At 39.7% G+C, this 27,315-nt stretch overlaps 1 protein-coding gene across 4 annotated transcripts in view; it reads right to left on the bottom strand.

Moving 5' to 3' along the window:
- itsn1 (intersectin 1 (SH3 domain protein)) overlaps positions 1–27,315 on the bottom strand; it is a 68,623-nt gene that overhangs the window by 28,008 nt on the left and 13,300 nt on the right. Inside the window, exons 3-29 of one of the 4 annotated variants that reach the window (XM_037973389.1) lie at positions 26,739–26,831; positions 25,758–25,821; positions 25,141–25,301; positions 22,846–23,043; positions 22,654–22,732; positions 22,370–22,470; positions 21,875–21,938; positions 21,656–21,793; positions 21,427–21,521; positions 19,638–19,777; positions 19,338–19,460; positions 17,547–17,696; positions 17,101–17,241; positions 16,910–16,997; positions 16,487–16,626; positions 14,150–14,233; positions 8,351–8,487; positions 8,004–8,260; positions 6,106–6,278; positions 5,985–5,999; positions 3,670–3,914; positions 3,421–3,595; positions 3,233–3,319; positions 3,003–3,151; positions 932–1,011; positions 308–480; positions 189–234 (exon numbers count right to left, since the gene is read on the bottom strand). In XM_037973389.1, the coding sequence (XP_037829317.1) occupies positions 189–234; positions 308–480; positions 932–1,011; positions 3,003–3,151; positions 3,233–3,319; positions 3,421–3,595; positions 3,670–3,914; positions 5,985–5,999; positions 6,106–6,278; positions 8,004–8,260; positions 8,351–8,487; positions 14,150–14,233; positions 16,487–16,626; positions 16,910–16,997; positions 17,101–17,241; positions 17,547–17,696; positions 19,338–19,460; positions 19,638–19,777; positions 21,427–21,521; positions 21,656–21,793; positions 21,875–21,938; positions 22,370–22,470; positions 22,654–22,732; positions 22,846–23,043; positions 25,141–25,301; positions 25,758–25,821; positions 26,739–26,831 (3,396 nt within the window). Of the gene's footprint in view, positions 1–188; positions 235–307; positions 481–931; positions 1,012–3,002; positions 3,152–3,232; positions 3,320–3,420; positions 3,596–3,669; positions 3,915–5,984; positions 6,000–6,081; positions 6,279–8,003; positions 8,261–8,350; positions 8,488–14,149; positions 14,234–16,486; positions 16,627–16,909; positions 16,998–17,100; positions 17,242–17,546; positions 17,697–19,337; positions 19,461–19,637; positions 19,778–21,426; positions 21,522–21,655; positions 21,794–21,874; positions 21,939–22,369; positions 22,471–22,653; positions 22,733–22,845; positions 23,044–25,140; positions 25,302–25,757; positions 25,822–26,738; positions 26,832–27,315 lie in introns of all 4 variants that reach the window. The other 3 variants (XM_037973387.1, XM_037973388.1, XM_037973386.1) reach the window with 3 other exon arrangements.

Consider the following 27,315-nt stretch of genomic DNA (forward strand, 5'->3'; position numbering starts at 1 on the left):
GAAAGTTAAAGGCTTTTAAATGTGACTTATAGACTGGAAAATACAGTACCAAAGATGTCAAGTCATTGATCATTTTGGGTGTGAAACAGCTAAACAAATAATAGATTTTAGATAATCAAAAACTGAATAATGTCATTAGAATAATGGAACAAAATGCAGTTCAGGATTTCTTGTAACTACAGACTCACCTGGTTTCTTCCCCAGACTGCCTGTTTTCCCTGCTGGTCCCAGTGACTGCAGACAGAGATTTACAGACATTACAAAGATTCAAAAGCCCAAATTCTCATACGTGAAAAGGAGCCCTCACCTCTGACGATGAATCACGTGGCTTCACGTAGTTGGATGGAAAGACTCCAGTCTTTCCCCCAACCATGCCTGTCCACCAGTCCCCCTCTTTCCTGGTCACCACAACGATGTCTCCTTGCTGGAAACTCAGGTCCCCCTGTTCAGTGCTCTCATAGGTGTACATGGCAACATATTCTGGAGCAGAGCAAAGGTACAGATTTACTCACATTTTATAAAAGTACATTTTTCCCCATAGCTGCGGCCGTCGCCATCCCAACACCAACTGTGATCATGACCACACCAAAACTGCATGCCATCCCATAATGTGTAAAACTGTACATATAAACCTTTTTACTCCACTAATCTCACTGTGACAATCTGTACAGAGTTTGTACATTTAAGTTGTATTTTTTTTCTGCATTAATGCATAACTAGTTAAAATATTGTTTATAAATTCCCGCAAATGTCACCCTGACATCTATGTTTAAGCAATTTACTCCTTCTTTCTTTTCTTCTTTTCAGTTTTTATGTGCTCTCTTACTGTACTGACATGGAGAGATGGTATAATGACAGTAAAACTTCTGTTTTCTTCTTCTTCTTCTTTAAAGAAAATGTTCACAGGCTGGAAAATGTTTGCAGGTGTTACCTTCTCCAGGCTCGGAGGGTTTTGTTGGAGAAGATGTTGGTCGTTTTCCGTTGGGGGGGCTTTCTGATAATCCAGACTCACTGAGGGAACAAGGATAAACTGAAATCAGTTTTTGACTTCCCAGTATCCTGGCTGGTCTATAACTGTAATCACCCTCCGCCATGACAGGCAGGAAAACATGTAATTGCTGGTGTGTTTCTGTGTTTGTTGCTAAAATATCTTGTGAATCACCAAACACATTTTCATGATACTCTCAGAAAGTAATCATCTGTACATTTGTAAGTGAATAACACTTGGAGTCAAGCAATTCAATATGGCTTCCACGGCTAATCAACATTAGTCAAATCCACCATGGCTCTGGTGATGTGTTGATGGCAGCTGATTCTGGAAACTACAGAGTTTGTTGTTCTGGATCTGACTTCTGCTTCTGACACTGTGGATCACACTGTTCTTATCAACAGACTAAGAGATCTTTTTGGTTTTTCTGGCACTGTTTTAAACTGGTTCATTTCTTATTTATCTGATAGGTCTTTTACTGTATTTATGAATAATGTTCACTCTGATGTTGCTCAGCTGTCCTGTGGGGTGCCCCAAGGGTCAGTTTTGGGCCCACTTCTCTTTTTATTGTACATACGCCCAATAAGTTTTATTTTAAATCGCTACAGTAATATCTCCTACCATGTGTATGCTGACGATATTGAAATATACTGTTCAGTCCGATCTTCCGAACTTTATAAATTGACTGAACTCAGTAACTTCCTGACTGACATTAAAATCTGGCTGGATGATAACTACCTGCAGTTAAATGCTGGCAAGACTGAGATGCTTATTGTAGCTCCTGATGACAAAATCACAGAAATCAGGAAGCACCTTGGGTTTTTAAACCCTTCTAAGAAAAATAGTCTCCGGAATCTGGGTGTTGTTTTTAACAGTTCTTTGTCTATGGACAATCATTGCAAACTGCTAGCTCGCAATTGTTTTTACCATTTAAGGAATATTTTGAATCTGTGAGCTATTTTATCACATAAGGAATTAGAAATGATTGTCCATGCTTTTATTTCTTCTCGTTTAGACTATTGTAATGGCCTTCTGGTGGGTCTGAGTAAATCCTTCATGGCACTCCTTCAGTCTGTGCAAAACGCTGCAGCCAGGCTTTTAACTGAAACTCACAGAACAGCTCACATCACTCCCGTTCTGGCTCTCGGTCTATTTTAGGACTCATTTTAAAGTATTGCTTTTAACTTTTAAGGCACTCCATGGTGAGGCACCTAAATATATATCAGAACTTCTGAGGGACTCTGAGGTCTAATCAGATGCTGCTGTCGGAACCTAGAACTCATTTTAAACCCATGGTGACAGATCATTTCAGGTGGTGGCCCCGAGGCTCTGGAACGCTGCTCCGAATCTACTGACTCTTTCAAAAAAAGTCTCAAGACATATCTCTTCAGTCTGGCTTTTTGTTAATTTTGTTCACTGATTTTATGTTGTTGTCTCCATTTCTGTCAAGCACTTTGTGATTTTATGTCTGTGAAAGGTGCTATATAAATAAAGTTGACTTACTTACTTGCTCTAATTCAGTCATTTGTACAGATGTTGAGCTAAGATTTGGTGTGACAGAAGCAGAGACACACACTCTGAGCGCTCACAGACGGCACAGCGTCTTTGTTTAAAACCCAGTCTGTCTCTTAGCTAATTATTCCATTAATCACTGGACAGATTTAAAGACATTTTTAGGAAGTAATCATTAGATGTACCTGCAGCTGATTAACTTTTGGAGTCAACCTAATTCAAGATGGCTGCAAGAGCTAACTGGCCTCAGCAAAAACAAACGTGGCTTTAATTCAGACAGTGTTACAAATACTGAAGTAAAGTTTAGTGTAGTAGTAGCTCAGAGTAATCTGCAACAGTTTCTCTGAGCTAACAAATGAAAAATCTTTGACGTGAGAGCCACAAGGCAGTCTGTGTGCTTCTTTTATTTTAATCATCAGTAAAGAGTGAGGTAACAAGATTTCCTCGTAGAAGGTCCTAATCTGACAAACAGATGTGGTGTGGTGTGGTGCTTTAACTTCACCTGGTGTTTTTGGTGCGTGTTACAGCACCAGCAGGGCCCGTCACATTGGCTGAGATGAGCTTGACGTAACTTTTGGGGAACCAGCCTCTCTGTCCGTTCTGAAGTTCACCCAACCACCACATGTCCTGCTGCTCCAACACTGTTATTATCTGCATTAATAGAAACATTCAAACCATTAGGTTAAATATGTGGTTGAAGTAAAAATATTTTTGCAGTTATTTGGTTTCCACCTCGTTTTTGTTAAAGTTGAGGTGGTTGTCCTTCTTGGCTCTCCAGGGATACAAAGCCTGAGCCTGAAGACCTTCGACCTTTTCTCCCTGTCAGACAGACAGACAGAGGACACAACTGATTCCTACCATCAACACGATAAATTTTAGCTGAACTGATTTTAGTTTGAGAAGTTTGAAGTTGTTCTTACCTGTCCCAGTACAGGAGAGGGGGAGGAGCCTGTTGTCATAGTAGCTGGTGTGAAGGCAGAGCGCTGCCGTAGCTGTGCGGACGGAACACTTAGAGAAGGATTCTGATTGGCTGAGGAGGTCGGCCATGCGTCCCATCCCTCACTGTCTGACTGGCTGGTTGTGTTGGAGGGCCATCTGGAGGTTTTACAGGTTCTGGTTATCAGATGAAGAAAATGCTGTTTTCATGTTTCTGAGTCAGCCAAACTTACGTGGTGCTGAAGTCAGCCCAGTTACTATTGGCAGATGATGTGGAGGTGGAGCTGTGCCCAGGAGCTGGAGGGGGTGTGGCTATGGGCTGCTGGGCTGAAGGGGGTGTGGCTGAGGACGTGGAGCGTAGGCTGATTGGCGCTTCGCTGTCAGGTATCCTCTCTGCATAGTTGGCTGGAAACCAACCAGTCCTGCCTCTGAGCTCCCCGCCGAGCCACCCAGGCTCACCTGTTTGGGACTCATCAACCTATTAGAATAAAGGGGCAGGGTTATTCTAAAGATCAATGACACAAGATCCACTCGTTACACTACTGTCAATGTTTAAGCCAGGACGAAGTGATGACAAGCAGCAAAAAAAAGATTTATTTCCTAAACAGAAGGGAAATGTTTGTCAGCAGGATGAGACAGGAGAAATCTGTCACAGTGATTAAGTTTTATTGTGACATGCCAAATGTGTCACAGCACTTCCCAAAGGTTAGAAGCAGGAAACCCTCCTGTTGCTCCATGTCATTTATGAGCCATCTAATACAGGTTTTACATATTCTGCCTCCTCTGACATGGTAATAGTCCTGACTAAAGCCTGTGTATAAAAATGGATGACAGGTCTTTATCTACTTCTGTTGGCCAAAAATGAAGCACTGATATCTGGTCTATGGTAACTTTGGAGCCAGAGTCAGAGACCTGGGGATGTGGGGCTGGAAGTCCTGCCTACTTCCACAGACACAATCACTGTATCTTATAGGTATCACACTACTCCGTACAAATATCTGAACACACCACAGGAAGGCAAGAACTTCATGAATCAACAGACACAAACAGCAGGGAAAGGGGAGGGGGATCAAATCCATGTTCACAATATACCAGAAATCCTTTTGATATTGATCAAATTAAAACAACATTGTTGTTATTTGCCAAAGGTTTGAAGTGTGCACCACTTCTGTTGCTGGTTGTGATTTAGGAGCCTTCTGATGTAAACTATCTGCAGACTCTTCCAACATGGAAGCCGTCAAAAAAAATCCAGGGTCTGGCTTTTTCCCCCCTAATATTTTTCTAATATTTTTTTTTTAAATGAATAAATTAATTTGCCATGTTTTTTTTTGTTTTATGCCAAAATATTCATACAGAAATATAAAACTGCATTTTTATAAAATATATCCTAGTCAGAACATACAGTTTATTGGAAAATTGTAAACCAAAAGATGTTAAATATTTATTGTCTTACTTTTTATCATTACTTTTTTCAACTTATTTTTCCAGAAATAAAATATACAGCAGACCATTGTTGAAAGAACACAGTGAAAAAAAACTAAATTAAAATAATAATTATAATGATAATAATACAGAGATTGCTGCTAACATTTCACCTTAAATTAGAGAAGAAAAACCAAAAAGATAACGTAAAGAACCCAAACTGAGACATCAGCTGTGATGTCAGGACTGACCCAAGTGGACTGTAGAGTGAAACCTCTCTGTGTGTCTTTTATTAATGTCGCTCCCACTGATGAACACACAGAGAATTAAACCGTTTGTGTGGAATAAGAGACACTGTGGCGCAGTTTGTGTCTCCACTTTCACCTCCCCTCCAACTCAAACAGATTAACAGGAAGGTCAAACTTTAGTTATCTTTTTCAACTTCAAAGTCAACAAACTACCGTGTGAACTCTGGTGGAGACATCTTCAGTGCTGACGGCAACGTGACAGTTTTCACACTCAATGAGAAATCTTGTTATACCGCTAATGTCTTTACTAAATGACCCCATGTCTAATAAAGAGTCCCCTGTATGGAGGAATGGGCTCAGATGACCTGTTTCTTAACTACATGTGTGGCAAAATAAATATAAGCCCCATTACTAATGCAACATTTGTGGGAACAGAGGAGTTATTTTAATGTGTTGTGCAATATTGTCATCTATTTATTAAAGTTTGTCATTTTAAACAATGTGCTTCTGATTTGTTTTGGTGGAACATTGACAATTAATCACACTGATCCCCAGGCTGAGAAACCTTAGTTCTGCCAAAATCACACACTGTTAAATCCCACAACTGCAGAGGGAGCCCAAGGGGAAAACAACAACTGTCAGACTTTAGTGATGCTTTGATAATAAATGCAGGTACGACTCTGAAGCACACTCACAGCTTGATATCAAACTATGAAAACAAAAACAAATGTGAGAGCTGTGATGACTTTGTAGAAAAAGAAGCCACAGACATTCATTTACTGGGAAATGAATGAACATGAGGATGCTATGAGATGAGCCCAACAGCAGCGAGCGTTTTGGCTTGTGATTGGTGAAAACACAACACAGCACAAACTTACCCACTCCCCCTTCACCTTCAGTTTGCACAGCAGAGGAGAGAGGAAACAGTTATTACAAGCAGCCAGCATGCACCAGGAGGATTTACTGATATCTTACTGAGTCTGGATGCATTCTACGCACCATGATTACATCTCCAGGTTGGATACTGATCTCATCGTGACTACGAGCATCGAACGGATACAGAGCCCTGTAGTAGACCACCTTCACTGGCTGCTGCTGCTGCTGCTGCTGCTGATCGAAGCCACTGCTTGATGCTTTCTGGTCAAACAGACCGGGACACGGAGCCTTCTCCACTGGAAAGGAACAAACAAAACAGAAAAATTAAAAACACAAACAATACATGCAGGTTTGTTGGTATCCTTTTGTTAAAGAAATAACCCCCACAAAGGTCACTGAAAGAACTTAAAGCTGACTAAAGTAACAAGAAAATAAATAAAAATCAACTGATAAAAAATTTTCATTGCTTTTACATTTTGGTTAAACAGAATTATTAAAAAACTAATGAAACAGGCCTTGACAAAAAGGATGGTCCCTTTGGAAAAGACAGAAACTAACAATAATTTGCTAAATAAAAAACCCATATTGGCCAAAAACAAACAAACAAACAAAAAAGATTCAGTGTTGCATGTGAGCCATTGGCTGCTCTGATTTCTACAGACCAGCATCAACCGTAGAAAAACTCTTAGCAGTCAACCTCTACAAGTAAGGGTACCATCCTTTATATCGAGGCCAGTTTCATCAGGTCTTTTTTAATAATTCAGCTGAACCACAATTCAAAAGCAATAACTGCTATTTATTAGTTGATTTTCAGTAACTTTTATTCGGTTTATATCAGTGACTTGTATGGATTTGGTCTTTCTTTATTAAAAAGGTGCCACTGCAGACTGCTGACTTGTGACTGCACTCCTCTCTGCTGCAGAAAACAGTCAGAGCCATGAAGCTGCAGCAACAAGGATACAAGAAAGTCTGCTTGCATTTGTGTTTTACAAATAATCAGAAATGAGCAGATCTGTTCTAAAATTCAAGCCTTTGTTTGCAAAATTGTTCAACTAATGAATGATTAGTTGAATGTTTCTCATGAAACATCATCATTATCATTAGATGTACATCTAACCCTGATTATGTTTGAAGATGGCCACCACAGCTAATCAACCTTAGGAAACACAAAGGTTGCTATAACTCAGATGTGGAGGTAAAATGTGGCGTTTTACTGACCCTTCTCATTACCTGTTTTATAACCCATATATAAAATCAGGATGGAAATATGCTCTGGTACGTTGAGCAAATTATTTTGAAATTATGATAAATTAAATTAACTTTTGATAATGTGAATTTCAGCATATTACAACAAAAAGTAGAGGATATTCTGTAAACAGATATTTTTCAATCCTTCAATACTAAGATCAAATTCCAGACTTTTAACGAGTCTGTAGGAACCCTCAGGAACCTGGACCTTTGGAGTACACTAAAATGGACCAATTACTGAAGGTGCTTCACTCCTACACAGCTGAAAACCTTCTTGGTCACTTTGTTAGCTTTTCTTAGAAATAAAGTCAAAGTTTAGTTCAGAAAACAATCTGCCTCTAAACATTTGAATGTTTAATTATTAACTGCTTATTCTTCAGTCCAAACTATCTAAATCTGTTAAAAACTTGAACTCATTTGTTTCATCCTGACTTTAGTAAAAACATTAAAGACTCTTTTATACATGTAGCTATGCTTGTTGGTACTTTTTAGTTATTGCACTGAGAAAGACAAAACAACCAAAGTGTTAGAAAATGACTGAAGGATATTATTAAATCTTTTTTAATTAATACAACTTTAGGGTGAATCAGTCATAGAACAGATGCTAAAAATGCCAGGTAGTAGTAGTAGTTGATTTATGTAATCCTGAAAGGTGAGAGGAGCTGCAGAGCTGAAGACACTGCCAGGTAAATCAATAAAGCAGTTGCTGTTCAACCAGAGTCCAAACAAAGGTTTAGAGGACTCTCTGGTCTCTTTTAGTTCATGTAACCCACCTGCTGAAACCCAGGGGTCAGCTGGCTGACTGAACAACTTGTTCAGTTTTTCCTGCATGTCCTTTTTGCCTCGGCTCTCATCCTCCTTCTCTTCTATAGACCTAGCTCCCTTTCTGCCCTCCTCCTCTTCCTCCATCCCTCTCCTCCTCCTCTCCTCCTCCTCCTGTGTCACTCTGTTCAGCCAGGCGTGCGACGCAGAAACAGAGGCGGGGCTGGGGGCTTTAGTTGTGGAGGGTCCTGGTTCATTTGACGACAAGCTGCAGGTCGACAGAAAAACTTCATCTAGATCAACTTATTTCTAGCTGGACACTGACAGATGAGTCTTCATCCACTTGTTTAGTCCTTACCCGCTCTCCTGCAGCTCAGCAGACTTTCTATCGCTCAGCGTTTGCATGTGAGAGAGCATGTGTGTCTGTGTGTGTGTGTCTCCCTCCAGCTGCTTCTGCTTCTGTCTCTGCTGCCGGCTGTGGATCTCTCGCAGCTCCTGCAAAGCATCATGGGATACAGGAAGGAACAGCAATGAGGGTAAAGTGGGATCAAAGGGCTGGTTGCTACGGGTTACCACTGACAACACACAGAACATCAACATCAGCAGCAGCAGCATGTATACATTAGTCGGGTGATCAAGGCAAGCTCCGCCCCTTCCACTGCAATACTGGGTGCTCCGAATGCCTCTGCTAGTAACCATGGCAACTTCTTAAAAGTTTAATCTCTTTAATTAACGCCGCTTGCAAACTAGTCACAACAGTCGCAGCCCAGCAAGATGCTGGTTTAAGACAAGGCAAGCGAGCAGCTTTTTCCTGTTAAAATCTGATCCAGATTTCATCCAGTCACAAGCAGGAAGTCCAGTAAGGACAGGGAGAAGGAATATTTGGCTGACACATTTAATCAGCTATTTGCCACATTTCAACCAATCAGTAATTGGCCATGCCTGAGCACACTGAAGATGCAGCAGCAGCTCACTGTAGCGGACAGTTTAGTTTTTTATTCTTTTTCAGTGATATTGGCCATCAGCTGTCCTTAGAGAAACTCCAACGGCCAACCTCTAATAAATGTTTGACATTTCATCACAAGGGTGTTACATTTTCTCCCGACTCAAATTTTCAGATTTTCTGTCAGTTTTTGAGTCATTCTTGTGTCCGAACATCTGTATATTTACTGCAAATGCTTCAGTGGTACAAACAATCCATTACTGGTAGTACCTGTATGCACATGCCAAATTACAGAATGTGGGACTGCCCCAACTAACAACAACAAACATTTTTATTGCCTTTTCAATGCGTCTTCTGTGGATAAACAACCATCTACTACCCCTTAAAATACTGCTCTGTTCTGTTTCTCTTTTTTGAGAAAAGGTTTGACATGAAAGTTTTTTTGTCAAGACAAAATATCTTTTAATCAGAATTTTATAAAACTTTCTCAACAAGCAAATCAGATTAAATTCTTCCAATCTGTGGAATGGATTTTCTTTCTTTTATAAATGGGTCTGTACGTGTTTGTCAGATAAATGCTTAATGGTGTCCATTTGAGCAACTTTTAGAAATGCTGCTTTTTATTCAATATTCAAAATTCAACTGGTAAGAAAATTTGGAAGCACAAATGTTTTTCCAAAACTCTTTATTTTCTCCATACTAGTCCAGACCTGGACAAAACAAATAAATTCCACATTTATAATAAATTAATTTCTTGGCTGCTGTCAGATGTTCAGGCAAACTAGCAGGAACAATTCCTCTTATGTTAGGGAGTCAGTTTCACAATTCATTAAATCTGGGTAATTATGTATGTGGGAGGGATTAGATTAAAATAAGACAACAAATGGAAATGAAAAGTTGATCATTGGACAGTTTGCTGGTGATTTCTGTCGTAAATGTTTGACTGCAGTTGGGTTGGACTCTGGTTTTACACCTGAGACGTGGTGATGCTCTGCAGCCTTGATTCAGTCTTTATATCTGAACTGATATATTCTGACTTGATGAGGCTTTTTTTAATAGAGTTTCCCTTATCACTGGTTTCTACAGGTTTTCCATTTTAAAATTACAAACTTTTCCAGACTCAGATTTGCAGATTTACAGATTTTTTCGTCAGTTTTCAGGAAACGTTTCACATCTAAGTACAAATATTCAGAATGAATATTGAACTTAGTCATGAAAACCAAATCTTGCATGAGATTACTGAGCAGACAGAAAGGATGCAGTCTCTGTTCCATCTTATTGTGTCTGTTTGGAAGTTTAAAGCAGTTTGTGTTTCTGGCTCAATAGTACTGAGAGTGGATTTCTTTTTTAATGCATAATCAAGAATATCTCAATGTAATTCCCAAAAAATGTGACAAACAAAATAATACTTACACATACAGTACTGCCTAAAAGTTGTAAACACTCTTGTTTTTCCTTTTTTGCATCAAAAGAGACATTATTTCTTGGTATCTTATAAAATGATCTGAAGACAATAATTCCCCATCTTTGTGTGAGTTTTTCTTTGAACACTGGATGCTTTCCCTCCAATACTTTTCAGTCCAGTCAATCCAGTCATTGCACTTTTTTAAAACAGCCACTGTCTGAAGAAAACAAGAAGGACCAAAGAACTACTGATCAAATGTACTTTAAAAGATTACAAGAAAGTCTGACTCTTAGAGGCAAAATATGAAGACAAAGAAAAAATGATTGACTTTTGCCCAGTACGGTAAAGGGGCAGGGATGTCACTGGAGGGGGGCTTTAGCACAGACAAAGCCCAGAATGCAGAACGCTGGTAGAAGGCGAAAGGGGAGGAGCTTGCACAAGGCACTCACTGTTTTTGTGGGATGAGTTTAAAGGAATAAAGAAATAAAGGCAGGGGGTCGAGGAGGTAAAGGAAAGAAAGGGGATTCTGTAGGGGACGTGGGGGAGTTCTGTGTAGTCATGACAACCATCTGTGCCGTTAGAAAAAAACACTCGGTTACGACAACAACACAGGGCAGCTGCTGTGTTTCAGCCAAACATCCAACGTGAGGCAACCATTAGAGACAAGCAAAACAACGAGAGGGAAGAGACTGAGAGACAGAAAAGTCCAAATCACCTGAAACAGGAAGTGAATGAGATATGAGACAACAGAGACACACAAATTCCCCCACATAAAGCAGCCTGAAACATCTCTCCTAGCTGCTTCTGGCATCACTGAAACATCACTCTAGGTGTGGCATGACTACAATGAAGTGTTTGAGCAAATATCCAAGCCTAGCAAAGGCGTGAAGTAATCGAGACACCTAATAATCTGACCTACAGTGTTAGATTAAGGTGGTATCTCACTGGGCTGGGACTAGTTGGAGAACGGCATTCACAAAGGGACTCTCCAGAACGTCACGCTACGTTGTGGAGGGTTCTCAATTTCTTGAAACCTGCTTGAGTCACAGAGCCTCAGTCTTGTCACTTGAAGTTTGAACATGTTCTAAAACTCTGTGCAGCTAATGTTCTGTCAAAATAGTCAGAATAGTTGTGGGCATCTCAAACCCATCTCAAGAAAGCAAAAAGCTGTGTTTTGACACCTGCACTGGAGCTCTTCTCTGACAGAAAACATGTCCAGGTCTAAAAAGCACATAATGATTAAACAATTAAAAAAAACTGGTCCAATCTTGTCCATCTTTATTTCAAAACTGTACTCCAGTATAGAAAATGTATAAACCTTGGTGCAGCTGCAAAGGTGGGTATAAGCGAGCTGAGGCAGGTATGATGTGGTCCACAGAATAACGTGTATGGCCTACAATACACTTTTGCAAACTGTGTACATGAAAATAGGCTGTCAGTTTCAAAAATTAGCTGCGCAAAATGCAACCAAACAGCTAGCTGGTCCCAAACACTCAGAATTCTGTGAAACTGAAAATTTGCTGAATTTTTTAACAACACTGAGTGAAGTTTGAGTCACCAGCTAGTCTCTAAAGAGGCAGGTCAGTGAGATACTTCCTGTAGAAGCTTTGCAAGCTAAGCTTCAACCAGCTTGGCAAAACAGCAGCTACAACAGTGTGTGAAATCAGTAATTAAAAAAAGAAAAGTAGCTGAGAAAGGGAAGAAGATCAAAGACAGAGAGAAGAGATAGAGACTAAAATGAAAGAGGGGAGGTTGGGGTTTTATGTGGACCTTTATAACGAAGTCTAGCCGAGCCAGACAAACTCTGACAGCTGATAAACACTCCTGCAGCTGTCCCTGCTCCTGGTGCTGAAATACACAGATGCATACAATGCACACACACACACACACACACACACACAAACAAACAACGTGCAACAGACACAAGCAAACACAGTGTAGGTTTCAGTCTGTATGTACACAATCTGATCAGTCTGAAAGTACTGGCCAACGTTTTCCAGCAGGAAAGTGATTCAGAACTCTCTCTAATGAATCTGATGATTTTTAATGGACAACTTGAGTCTATATGTGCCACGTAATATAACTCTATATCTGATTAGTCCGCATTCAATATTAAACACATCAGCTTTGCTGGTCAATTCTACTATCTGAGATGTGCAAATATGATACCATATTTTCCTCACTATAGGGTCCACCGGATTATAAGACTCGCTGTCAACGAATGATCCATTTTTGAACTTTTGCCAATTTATCTGTATCCTTGAAGCAGCTGTATTATGCAGCTGTTAGCATAATATTTTCCCAAGTATGAAAAGACAAGAAAATATTTGATCATGACTCATAAGAAGAAAGAATCTTGTGACTCAATGATAAATGATAAAAACAGGTTGGAGCTGTCAGAAGCTCAGTTCTTACTTTTACTGCAAAAAGACTAAAGATTCTTTTATTTTCTTTTTATTTGTCCTGAGTCGGTGTTAGATAAAAGTGTTTTTTAGTTCTGTGTGTAAAATTCAGTTTGCTATGTGTGCTAGTCTGAGCTCTCATGCTAAGAAATGTTTGCTCATTTAGAGAAATAATGTGTCCCAAGGAGTTTTGAGTATAATTAGTGTACCAACTCATGTGCAGACTTGCTAATAAGTGAGAGGTAGAGTGAAGTTAGGTGTCTTATTTCATCCATTAAACAGCTGTAGACAGGGTATCTTTCTGCAACTGTTGTTTTGATTGAACCACGTTACAACATTATTATTTCAGAAAATTACATCAACTTCTAAATAACCTTTAAAAATATTTGTCATATTTTTGGTACCAGAATTTTTTTTCCATATTTTTTATTTATATTTAAATTTTGGTTATTAGTAACTTTGATCTGTACAGAGTCACAAATGTTTTGCCATTAAATGAATTTTAGAGGCCTTATCTCACTGGGCTGTGACTGCTGGAGACTCAAAATGTCCAAGAAAATCAGCACATTTTCAGTCCGAGTCTCACTGAATTCTGTTGTGTTTCTGTGACCAAGTGACCAACAAGCTGTGCAGCCAGCTTTTTCTGTGTGCACCGTTCTCTACTAACTGTACTCTAGGCCATGCACATTATTTTGTTCCTCCACCCACATCACACCTGCCTCGGCCCACTCTGTACCCACCTCGACAGCTGCCCTCATGTTCATGATTTAATCCATTGGCGTACACTTCAGAAGCGAGGACAAGAAGAACTGGACCAGTTTTTCAGTAATTATTATAGATCATCATGTTTTCTGGCAGTTCTGGCATGCTTGGGACCTGTTTGAGACACCTGTAATGACTCTTTTAAGAGAAAGTTCATAGCACTATTTATTGTGACAGGACTGAAAGCCTCTGTGACTTAAGAAAACTGAGAATCCCTGAGAATGACTTCAGACATTTGCAAACAGCATTTTTGTAAATGCTGTTTGTCGACTCATCTCCAGTAGTTGTAGTCCAGTGAGATACTGGCAGCTTAAGCATTTGCTTAGGATCTGCAAAAAGCAGTTCATGCTTCTTATGCAACATTGGAACAAACAGAAGGTCAATCAGTCCATCAGGATGTCTCTGCTGATTAGGGCAGATCAGTGTTATACTTGTCTCCCAGGTGTTAAACACATCAAAGCCCACTAATGTGACTACAGGTTTGTAGTCTGACAATGTTCAACCATTGTAGTTCACATTTCAATACAAAAACTGCTCTCTGATTCAGTTCTGCTAATAATAGCAGCATTATATAACCTGATAATTGTCACAAAGTATGTCCCAACTGCAGTACCACCCCATTCCAGCAGCGGCAGTGTGCTCTACCTGTCTCCCTTTCTCTTCCTCCTCAAGCTGGCGTCGCAGGGCTTCTATCCTGGCACAGTGGTTGGCATAGAACTCACACAGAGACTGGCATGGCAGCAAAAGGCCAGTGTAGGAGGTAAATAAAAGGAGTAGAAAATATAGAAGGAGGGGTTTATTAAGTGGATTTAACAAAGAATAACACAGGGAGAAAATGATTGTGAGAATTGCAGATTGAGAGAGCAGAAACAAAAAATATAAACAAGGACAGCCAGTAGGAAGAAAAATAAATTAAAAAAGGAAGCATTTCAGATGAGAAGCCCCGGTTTATACAGAGGACAGTGGAGAGGAGGAAGGAAGTAGAGTCAAAGACTGATATATACCTCTTTTATGGAGGACATGACTGAAACAGGCAACAACTGTTCGAGAGTTGGTGTCGTTTTTCTGCTTTTCAAACTCCCTGAGAGATGCTGCCTCCACTAAATAATCCTGAGAGCCAACCTGATTAGATTAGCCTTGAGAAAATCAGTTTATATCTGCCTGTTTTTCTCCCTTCCTCTGGTCTGTATCTTTCTCCTCTCTTTCTGATTGGAACAAGCACAGGACTCTTATTGTCCTGGATACAAACAGAGAACAAAACAGGCTGCTCGAAAGGAATAAAGCCTCTTAATGGTGAAAACTACACAAAGCAGAAATCACTTGGTGTTTTTGTACATAGCTATTTGTTTCCAAACTTAGCAACAACACACACACACACACACACAGATGCAGGGATCTAGATATGAAACCTTTCCACAAGTCAGTCAACTACCAAGCTGTGAGAATGGGTCTTATGAATAATGAGACAGGACATCATTTAAGATTAGAAACCATTTTGAAATACAACTTCCAAGTTAGTTAGTTGTTTAATTAGCTAACTGACCATTTTCTGAATTAATTTTAGTAATAACCTCAACAGCAAACATGCACTTTATTTTTGTTGAATAAACATAAAACTTTGCTTCAAAGTATAAAATAAGCTTTTTATCGAGTGCAAAACAATTTATATTTTTTGTTTTTAACAGATTTCAGATTAGTTTCTAGTTGTCAAACAGGCCAGTTATTCTGTCAGACTAGTTAATACATTGTATGAGTAGTTTATCTTTACAACGGGCTCATGAAAAATCCAAAACATCACTTGTACGTAGGGATGTCCCAAGTCTCGTCTCAGCACACCAATCAAGACCTCTTTCACTGACTGCTTCCAGAGAAGCTGGATTTCTCAGCTTACGCTCAAATACAGCCTGTGGTTTTATGCTGCATCAGCAGAAGTCGTAGTATGGGTGGTGATGTACAGGCCTGGAAATTAAAGGCACTGGAGCACCAGTTATGCTTTTCTAGCTGGTTGGCACCAAACACACTATCTGAAGGCCACAGATACCCTAACAATAGAGAATTAAACAAAACAGGAATGATTTATGAATCAGCCCAGATATTAGTAAATAATTCAGTCATACAACTCAGAGTGTTTTCCCTGACAAGCAGTCATTACCTGTTACAGTGAGGTTGAAATCAGGACGATCTGAAGTCTAATTAAGAGACCGAGTTAGACTCAATCACTCATGGATGTAGACGATCCTTTAGTCTGACTAAAGGAGTACAAGGAACTATTCCCAACACTGAAACCGGTCTGAATCTGTGTATGGGACTGGGACATCCCTACTTGTAAGGCTTATTTAACACTAATACTGGACGGACCGAATGCCTGAAAAACCCAAGATATTTTCAGTTAGTTAGCTCGACCAAGTTATTCCGCTCATTGTTCTCTCCAGTGAAATACATTGCAAGCAGTCCAGGTTTGAATAAGTAAGTATGAGCAGTTGTAACTGGTCGGCTGTGCATACATGAAAAATACTCCACTTTGTTCACTCTCTGCTTTTATTGCTGCATCTCTAGTTATATTCTCAGAAAGTAGACTGAATAGGATGAAGGGTTTTCTGCATGTTTTCATTGTGTTTGATCGGTTTTAAAAAATATAAACCCTGTAAATCCTTTCAAAGCATGTCTGTTAAATATTAGAAATAAAACTACGAGTAAGTTATAAACTTCTTTTTTAAGAATCATGGAAGAAGCAAGTTATTGATATTGTTTTCATTATTAAAAAAGGACAATAGCATCATTTCATTGTAAATAATATAAACATACATTCAGTAAAAAATGCAAATAAATTAAACTTTATATTTGATATTTTGTCTAATGTTTTTATGTTTGACTCAGCATTTTAAGTTTATTTTACAGTTAGATTAAATTTTGTTTGGTAGTTTAGTTTATTGGTTCGGTGACTGGGAAATGACCTGCGACAGCCATGACTTGTTGATTTACCTTCAGTTGTGTGTTGAAGGCATCTATTTCCAGCAGTTTTGCTCTTGTTTCTCGCTCCACAGCATCGAGCTGCTCTCTGAGTTGCTGCCTGCTGCTCTCTTTCTGCTCAACGGCCTTCTGCAGCGAAGACAGACTGTCGCCTGAACACAGAGACAGCATGAAAATGAATCGGCCTAATTGGTTTAATTCAGCCATGAGTCATGAGGAGAAGAAACAAGACGAACAGATTTCATTTTTCTATTTCAGTTGTATTATTTTGTCAGAACATGTGAAAGATTTAAGATGCCATACAAAACCTGTATGATCTTTTTTTTATTACATGGCGCATAAAAAACGAAAAGCGAGTGCAACTGATGCAGGAAAATGTAGTCACAAAGACGTGCTGTCAGTGAGTCTGCCCCTCAGTGTGCATGTTGTACTCACGGTGCAGACTGCTTTGCTGAACCTGTTTTAACTGGTCATTCAGATTCTGTTTGTCAGGAATCAGCCTCCCCAGCCACTGTTGGGACTCCTGCACACAAGCAGAAAAACAGCAGATTAAATATCCACATCGAATCCTTTCAATGCAAACAGGTTTTAAAGGTGTGTTAATGCTTTGTGTGTGTGTTGTGTACCTGTAGCTGTTGCTGTAGCTGTGTGATTTCAGCTATGCGTGTTTCTCTGGTCTGATTGGTCTGCTCCATCTCTCTGCGCTGAGCTGACAAACGAAAACGAACATCCTTCAGTTTGCCCTCCAACTGGTTCTTCTTGTCATTCTGGAGACAGAATATAGAAATCAGACTAGCGGGTAGTCTCTGCCCACTTGTTTCTTCACTTGATGTAATTCTTCTTTGACACTTTTCTTTGTGCAGGTTGGTACCTTTCTGATAAGATGCTCTTGTTAGTTATGTCTTTATAGCTTGTTGATGGATCACTCTGTTAAATTTCATCTGACAACACTTAACACTAGATGCGTACTTTAAAGGGGGAATACTCAGTTCTCCAAATAGGACTCCATTTTACAGATAAGTACAAGATTCTCTTGTTTATAGTGTGAACTGTGACACTTTATTGAAATTACCAAAGCTTCCAGTTCAAACTCCAGGGTTTTCTTTCTGGCTTTGAGCAGGACTATACTTTCTTGCTCTCTGTTTCTTTGAGTCAGAAGCTCCTGGCGACGCTGCCTCTCCCACTCCAGTTGACGCTGGCGCTCTAATTCCCTCTTAGCAGCCTGGAACACAGATACAAAAGCATAACACTGCATTACAGCATAAAGTACTGCAGCTGAACTCAAGGTCACACACAAAAACAGCCCCAAGTCCAAAAACGTGGGACTTTATGTGTAAAATAAAAACAGAAAGCAATCATTTGCAAATCCCATAAACCCATATTTTGATCACAATTTAACACAATAAACATATCAAATGTTAAACAGAAATTGTACCACTTTTTAAAGGCAAACAATAAGGTAGGATGAAATTTTAAAGCCTATGTTTCCCACTATAAAACATTCCCTCTTCTTTTAACAACAGTCTGTAAATATTGAGAAACTGAGGAGAGCAGCTGCTGGAGTTGTTTCATGCTAGTCTGATGGAGGATTCTAGCTGTCCTGGATTTTCAGTTTTATGATGTGTCAAATGTTTTCCATCGGTGAGAGGTCTGGACTCTTCACCGATGAAGCCATGCTGTTAGGATGGATGCAGTCTGTGGTTAAACATCGTCTTCACTGAAAATACATCATCTGGGTAAAACCTGTGGATACTTTTCTGCATTGATAGTGACTTTCAAGATGTGTTAATGCCCGTGTCAGAGGCATTAACGTACCCCCATACCATCAGAGAGGCAGACTTTAGAACTTTGCATTGGTAACAGGATGGATGGTCCCTTGACTGGTCTGACCATAAAAAAGCTTTCCTATTTGCCTTAATTTTAAATGAGCTTTGCCTCAGAAGACAGCAGTGTGTCTGGATGGTGCTCATGTTATTTCTTCTTTGCTTGATAGAGCTTTAAGCAGCGTTTGTGGATGACACAGTGAGCTGTGTTTACAGACAGTGACTTGTTGAAGTGTCCCTGAGTCCATGCAGGGATGTCCAGAACAGAATCCGACCTGGTTTTAATGCAGCTGCCCCTGAGGGCCCCAAGATCACCCAGTGTTGACTTTCAGCCTTGTTCTTTGAGCTCAGAGTTTCCTCCAGATTCAATAAATGTTTTGATGATATTACAAACTGTAGATGATGGGATAGTCAAAGACTTTTTAATTTTCTATTGAGAAGAATTATTCTGAAATTGTTCCATTATTTTGGAGGACTCTTTCGCAGACCGGTAAATATCTGCCCAGCTTTACTTCTAAGATATTTGGCCTCTTTAAAATGTTCTTTTTATACCAGGGCCTCTTACAGACCTTTGGCTATTTAACAGAATTAGTCTCAAAATGCTCCTCCAGCTGTTTCACATTTGTAACACTTTCTTTTACAGCGTTTTGATGCTCCTGTCCTAACTTATCTGATATGTTGCTGCCATAAAATTGAAAAAATAAAAAAAAAAATGTTAGTTTCATAGTTTTAACATTTGATATGTTTACAATTTTTCTTTGTGAATAAAATAATGGTTGTTGAGATTTGCAAATCATTGCATTCTGTTTTTAAACTTCTATTTTACATAACATCCCAATTAAAAAAGGTTATAAATATTTAATTTAAAAATGTTATACACTACATTACATAAAAGGGATATAATTTAGGCTTTTTTCCTCTTAACACTAAGATTCACAGAGTAGTTGTGAGCTGTGAGGGGCTTTAAAATCAGCCCCAGCTCTGCAGCAGCTTCTGTTCAAACACAGAAAGCTGGGAATCACTGTAATTGTCCCTTCTACCTCTCTCCTTTCTATCTCTTTGCGCCTCTCCTCTTCTCTTTGCCTCTCCAGCTCTCTCTGTCTCTCCAGCTGTTTCTCAAGTTCCTGCTGTCGCCTTCTTTCCTGCTCCAGACGCTCACGCTCCTGAAACAGAAAGATGCTAGTTCAATATTTGTCCTTTAACAGTGGGAAGAACTTCTAGACACAGGAGATTAGCTGTTGTAAAGCCATATAGAAGTTTATGACTGAAACCATAAGTTAGAACCAATTTGAAATGCAACAGTATGAACATGAGTAATCAACATTATCAGTACAGATTACCTTTCTCTCCAGTTCTTCTCTTTCCAGTGCAGCCAGCCTCTCCTGCTCTTTTCTCTGCTGCTCCTGAAGAGCCTGGCGTCTTTTCTCCAACTCCAGGTTTCCTCGCTCAAAGTTTTCCCTCTTCTTATCCTCAAAAGTCACTGAGGTGTGACAGTGAGCAAATATAAAAACAACCACCTTTAAAGCAAATTATTCAAAAGATAAAACACTACAAATGTATCAGTGCTTCTTTATTTAAAAACATCCCTGTGTTGAAAACAGCGTGCTGAAGACCCGAGAGGACTCCTGCATCTTACAGACTGATGATATTATTGGTACACAAAGCTGCTGATATTCCCCAAAACAAGCAAAGAGTTTTCTCCTTGTGGAGCTGAACACTATTCTTCCATATATGTAAAAACTAAAGCAGTTTATCTCAGATCATCTCCTCCTGAGTCTTCCTTCTTCATCATATATTGCCTTAAAAAGGCAGGCAATTCTATAACTGTCTGTTTGTTTGTTAGCTAAATATTTAATAAACCACTGCATGGGTTTTAATGAAACTAAAAATAATCACTGGATCTGCATCTACAACTGATTACCTTTCAGAATCATCCCAATTTAAGATGACCACCGTAGATAACAGACATTAGCCAACAAAAAAAAATGTCTAACTCAGTCAATTTGACAAAGATTGAGCTAAAATCCTCAACACATATTCCATATTCCAATCTCACGAGATTCCCCAATATTGCATAAGATTCTGTATAATTTCATTTACAAGGTTTGATGAAAACAGTTATAAGACTGTTCTTTCTTAGCATAAGATGTTGTTGGCCTAAAAGCAGGAAAGGTGGTGCTCTGTATTCCTGTCCTCAGAGGTTGGACACTACATCAGTGGAAATGGACCACAATTCATTGCGGTGTGAGCCAACATAGCAGGCTAATCAAGGCTAATACAAATGTCTGCGGCTCATTATTGTGATTTTTCAGAGTTGCTGATTTATTCAGCCTAAACCAGCTAAATTATGTTGTCCATCGCTTCAGATTCAACATGTATTCCAGCATATCTTGTTGCTGTTTATTTATGCAACGCCTGACTGAGAATACTCAGCACATATCTGTGAAGTCAACTCAAGTAGTGCTCAAAATGAAAAAAAGTGCACTTTTCCCCATCTCCTATATAGTCCACGATATAATGACCATGGTGTAATGAATGAGTGAAGATTTCAAACACAGCGTGGGACTTTAATCACACTTGAGATGGCTGCCACAGGTAATTGCCCTTAGCAAACACAAAAATGGCAACAACACTGTTATTTTTATATATATATTGAACTAAATTCTGGTGTGGTGGTAGCTGAGAGTCACCCCCAACACATACTTGGAGCGCCAATGGGTCGCACAAAATCTTTGCATAAAACTAAGGTCTGCAAAGCAGCAGGTGACACAATGCTTCAAGGAGTTTAAACTTTAATTTCTGCGTTGCAAACATTTCAATAAAAAGTGCTGTTTATCAGGGAATGGAAGGAAATTCATAAAACTCATTTAATTTGTTAATTCTATTTTAAAAACACAAAAAAACAACTAAAAATCGTGGTACTACAGACATCTTGCCAGTTACTAGGATTTCTGTAAAGTAATACAACAGCTAACAGGCAGAAATATTCAAGGAGTTACTTGTGCAAAGAGTGGGCATGGCATTGATCCAATCTGAGGCAGAAATCCAGCTTGATGAGCTGAGGAACACTCACTTCCTGTTTGACCACTAATATTTTGTCAGGAACAGACTTGAAATGAAAGAAATCACCTGGTAATTTCTTCTCCTCGCTGCTCTCAGCCTCCTCCTCCATCTCCTCCTGGACACTCTTCTGGTCTGACTGAACACTGTCGCTTCGAACACGCCTTCAACACACAAAGATTATTACTATCGAAACTTTCAACACCGCTTAGTTTAGTTTAAACATTAACTAAACATGTCAACATATCTTAACTTGCATAGGTACCATGAACAACTTCTCGTGCTGACTGGTACTTACCTGAACGTTGGTGGGAGGTAGTCTGGTGGTAACACTGGAGGCAGCGGTAACCCTGACATAGCCATATCTATGAGGTGCATAGCCAAGATAAACTCCTCAGCTGTTAGCTTTCCATCCTGGTCGATGTCTGATAAACTCCTTCAAGGAATAAAATCAAACACAGTTCATATATGTAGGGTTTTTTGTTTTGTTTTTAAGATTTGTCTTTAATTTACTGACCATATCGTGGCCAGCTCACTCTGAGGAAGACTGGACTGCATCAGGATAGTGCGTGCCTGGGGTCCTAAACCAGAGACACACATGAAACATAGAGACAAATGTTCATTTAAATTCTGTGGAAAACAACTAAATAAAAAAGCCTAGAACTCCGTGAAGGAATGCATATCACCCGCCGCTTTTCACGCCAGAGTTTTAGACTACGATCATCTTAAGTTGTACAGTGATGGAGTTTCAGCCATTATGTGATGTCACAAAATGTGACGTTCACACTATGACTTTTATAGCCACTTTTGTGATTTTTAAGGTCAATTAGCTGTGGCAAACATCTTAAATGTGGTTGATTCCAAAAGTTAATGGGTTGTAGTTTCATTAAAATTAGTCCAGTGGTTCAAGAGATATTTTGCTAACAGACAGAAATGAACACACGCGCACACACAAACACAGGGCATCCAGCTTTTGGTGGTGGCAAATAAGCATGTGAATGTGTGTAAGTACCAGTGAGGTATCCACTCATCATCTTGTCGTGGGAGTTAAAAAGCTGTCTGTACTTCAACCTGGAGGACTGAGGAACTGCCCAGTCTGAGGGGGGTTGAGCCCTGGGAAATGGCAAAACACAAACAAAATGCTCCAGTAATGCTTCAGCCTATAGTTACAGATAAATCTGCAAAGTTAAGAGACACAACCAGCTGAAGAAGCTAACAGCTTGTCAGGATTTTATCAGAAGACAAAAAATCTGACAATGTATGATTTCAACTGGCATCTTGAATTCTGTGACCTACCCAGCAGCATCAAATGATGAGCCTTTCTGTAGCTTGGTGCTGGAACGATTAAACGAAGACAGTTTGTTCACAGGAGGAGCTGAGAAAGGCAGAAAGGAGAAGCTTCAAGGACAGGACTAAACTGCTGTGTGCAAAGCTTTTATTATGTAAACGGCAGCTTAGAAACGAGACAGAACACAAAGAAAGTCTTACCTGGGTGGGGGAAGCCTGGGATGGGTGGCATTATGGCTGTGGGAGGAGCTCCGTTGGCAATGGGCTGCGGAAGGGGAGGTGGTGCAGATGAGACGAGAGGGGGGGACACCCCGACAGGAACAGGAGGCAGGGGGAGCGGAGGCACGCCCGGCAGAGGAGCTGGGATTGGAGTAGGGATGGGAGCCATGGGGGGCATGCCTGGAGGAAAACAGTGCAGATGTAATAATCAGACAACTTCAGTCTGGGATCAGACTTCTGTGTTTTACCAGGGACATTTTATAAACAAGACAAAGTTACGTTTCATGTTAGGGATGCACCAATATCTCAGTATTTGGTATCGGTTCTGATTCTGTGTACCTGTACCCATCCTCATCTTCAAAAAAGTGTCCTGATTGCACAGAACCAACACCACTTTACTTTAGTTCCCAACTAGCAACAAGCACTCGTCAGATAAAGCTCACAGGAAGTATGTTGCTGCCACTTTCCAGCAGCCTTCTGGAGCAACGTCAGCCATGGGGGGGGGACTTCAAGGTGAACAATGGTCACAACAGTACAGTGGACTGCAGAAGTCCTCATGAGGAGAGACTAAATTTAGCACCTTCAACACAAGCAATTTGATAAAACATCTAAAAAAACCACACCAAGATGCCAAGTTCAAAGAGTTTTCATTCACATTTTCAAAGTAATTATAGGAAGTGTAACAGCATTTAGTATTATCAGTGACATGTGGTGGAGTCTGACAGAATCAGAGTCACACATACTTTATTTATAAGACGCTAAGGTTGGGCGATATGTTAACTTTTTTCTACTGATTTTTGTCAGTCCAACAAATGACGATGGGCGATATATTCACACAGGTGATGTTGGGACTTTTTTTGTCATCTCAAATGGCACGAAAATATCTGTGCATACCAGCCACAAGCACGCCTTCAGAATGCGTCTTTGGCACCGCTGGCAATGTTGGTAACAACCTGCGCAACCTGCTGATATGGCAAGCCATGCGAGCCATATATCGCCACTTTCACCACGCGTCTGGCTAAAAAGTCACGCAAAAAACGCTGGGTCCTGGCTCACCATAAAATGTGTCAGAAATCCATTCAAAACTGCGCTTTTCACGCCGAAAATAACTTGACCAGACGATACACGTGACGGAGAAAAAAAGCAGCATTCAATGACCAAAATAAACACAGTAATTTTTGCTGCTTCTGACATTTATTACGCCGTAACAGATGCTGTTTCCTTAAATTTTGCAAAGCTTATTAAGGCATGCTTTTCTTAGCCACTCAGTTTAAACTCCAGTCACCCAATAGGAGAAGTATCATTTTTTGGGGGAAATATTCAGTCATTTATTTATTTTGTTTGCACCAAATCGCTCAGTAGAAGACCAACAACAGCAGCGAAGTGCACGTTCTCTGCAGGAGAAGGTTATTTTTATAGTTTAGTTTTTGTTTAATTTGATATTTGTCATTTCCCACCTAGCAGAGTTTGTAAGACAGAAACACTGAACTGGAAGTACAGTTATACTGGTTTAAAAAAAGCCAGTCTTGTTTCCCTTCCCACCACTGTGGTTACTGTTCTAATAAGTGTTTTCCGAACATACGCTTCTCTTTCTTTCTCGAATAAATCAGCGCTGCACTTGGTGGCACACGGGGGAGGGTGGAGTGGGGGAGTGTAGGCAAAAAATAAAAATTCACTCTTAAAAAAACGATTGTTGAATGGCTCAAATATTGTTGATGGTCGATAAATTCATCCAATCGCCCAACCTTATAAGACGCATGCCGAATATATTTTATCATAAATATGTTAATGACAGAAAACTCTACATCACTTTAACAGCTTTTTCAAGGCGATGTACAAATGCCTTGGTTTAAATTTCAGCACGTGGCTCAAAATCTTTTTCATTTAAAGACAGAGAGGTGCAGAGGAGAGGAGAGGGTCGTTCTGTGTGTCCCCTGTGTGTGTCTACACGTCTAAAATATTCACTTTGTAGCTTTTTTAGGTCATATAAAGTAATAAAAACATTTACCTCAAAGTATGTGAGTGCTGCTGATGTGATTTATGACACAAGTTACATGTAAAACAAATAATATTTGCTCTTTTTTTACCATTGTGTGTTCTTTTTTTATTTCTCATGGTGCCTCCCATGTCACTATTAGTACTTGCATTGGTACTCTGTATGGGCAAGTACTCAAATGTAAGTACATGTACATGGTTTGAGAAAAATGTGGCCTGAGTAATTTCCTGCATGTACAGATGCACTGTGAGGTCAGGATCCTGATGTGTTCTGTGTCTTACCAAAGCCAGTCTGTGGGGGTAAAGGTAGCGGAGGTTGTTTCATGCTGGGGGGGAGCGCTGGGGGCAGAGGGTGACCCTGGAGTTTGAGTTTGATGAGTTTCATGGCGATGGAGAACTCGTGGATATCCATACGGCCATCACCGTTCATATCAGCCAGAGCCCTAATTATACACAAGAAACTTCAATTATCTGAAAACTTTTAAATACCACAATATAAACAGCTTCATTACTCTTTTTCTAAGTTTCCTTGTTGCTCTTAATATTTAATCTTATAGCAAGTGTGTGTGTGTGTGTGTGTGTGTGTGTTCTTTCCATTGTTTGGACAACTACCTGTTTTATTACACTGGAAGCTGCACCCATAACCAGGTTTACAGCAGATTTTCTGTCAAAGCAATTATTTCATGTACTCCATTGCAGATCGCAAGTGTGTGAAAATTAAACGATTATCTGAATGACAATTATTTGTCAACCAAATCGCTCCGATTGTGACAATCCAAACTGTGAGAGTCACTGTTGTAAACCTTCTTTAAAGCAGAAGCTTTTCATCTTTCTTCCCCATGAGGCTTATAAATTAAGACAATTGATGAACATGTTGCTAGACTGTCAATGTGACTCACCAGATTTGGGCAAGAATGGGCGGGGGCAGGCCTGATTGAAGGAAAAAGTTTCTGGCCTGGTCACCTGTCAGAAAACACAGCAGTGAGATACGACATGACAACAAACATCTAAAAAGAAAAAGAACTACTAAAAGGAAGTCTGTTTCCAGTATCAGTAATTTATTATTAAAATAAACAATGGTCCTGAAAAATCTTATATATATATATATATATATATAAAACGTGTCCTTTAAACAATGGTTTTATTCTAAGACGGGTCTACAACCTGCTGCTCTAAAGACAAAATTAATCTGAGTCATTTTTCTTTATAATTTTTCAAAAGAAATCAATGTATTTTGCCACTGACCTGTCCAAACATTCTGCAATGTGTGCAGGACATTTCTGCAGTAGAATGACTAATGATACAAACTCAGTTTTCAAAAGAAGTTATTTCATATATAACTGATATGATGACTAACTGTGTGCATATCTTCCCATCATTCCATGACCAGAATCTGCTACAGAAGGCTCAGCTTTTCACTAAAATGTGTTTAAAATGTAGTGATCAGTTTTACTGCTGAGGGAAAGTTTGTTCGCCTGGTCTCCATCTTGTTTATGCAACTTACACATCTCCAAATCCACCCGAAAATTCACATTTTGTAGGCTGAAATGGTTCTCCTAAACATAAAGGTTCCTGAGCGCTGGCTGTTTTAATACCTTCTCACAACAGTTCTACTGTTGAACTAAAACATTCTGAAGTTACAAGCACTTAGCTGCAATCTGCTGTTTTTCCCAAAAAGTTTAATTTCTTACTTTATTTTCTGTTTCCTGAAAGACAGATGAAGCATCAAAGACATTTGAGACACGAACAAGAACTTCCTCATTTAGCCAACAGTAAGTCCTGTGACACATGTCTGATGCCCATATCCCTCACACACACACACACACACACACACACACACGTTACTGTAAAGGTGTGGTGTCTGAATGAGTGACCTGTACCTGTTATGTAACCCCCAGCAGTCGGAGAGAGGCTGTGAAACTGCTGATCATGTTTGGCTCTCTCATCCACGGAAATCTGAAACACATCTGGACCTAACACACACACGCACACACACACACACACACACACATTCGTAAATGGTTCAAATCTGAAAGGCCAAGATAAAGCTAGACACAGAAGGCGTGAAAAGGGTGGAATGGGAAAAATGTATTAGTCATGAGTTTCAGTTCTTGCAGGCAGATTTAGGACAGAGAGCACAATCAGACACAGTCAGACACTGCATGATCTAACTGACATGGGAAATTAAATGTAAATCATTAACTGAATGAGAATAATACATCATACATAAACTCCTCTTTAAGTTGAAACATGTTCTCTAACAGTTTCAGTTTGATGATAATGAGATGTATCAAACCTAAAACAAGGGAGTTTTATTCTCCTGTCAGAGTAATTAGTCAATCTATTAAGGCTCCTTCATAATGTATAAGAAGTCAAGTTGGTTTGTGGTCACGTGGTTGCAGGATGTTCATTTTCACACACACCTTTCATAGTCAGACCAGAGCTCCCAGGAAGCTC

The sequence above is a fragment of the Kryptolebias marmoratus genome, linkage group LG22 (genome assembly GCF_001649575.2).
Source record: "Kryptolebias marmoratus isolate JLee-2015 linkage group LG22, ASM164957v2, whole genome shotgun sequence".
Classification (NCBI taxonomy): Eukaryota; Metazoa; Chordata; class Actinopteri; order Cyprinodontiformes; family Rivulidae; genus Kryptolebias; species Kryptolebias marmoratus.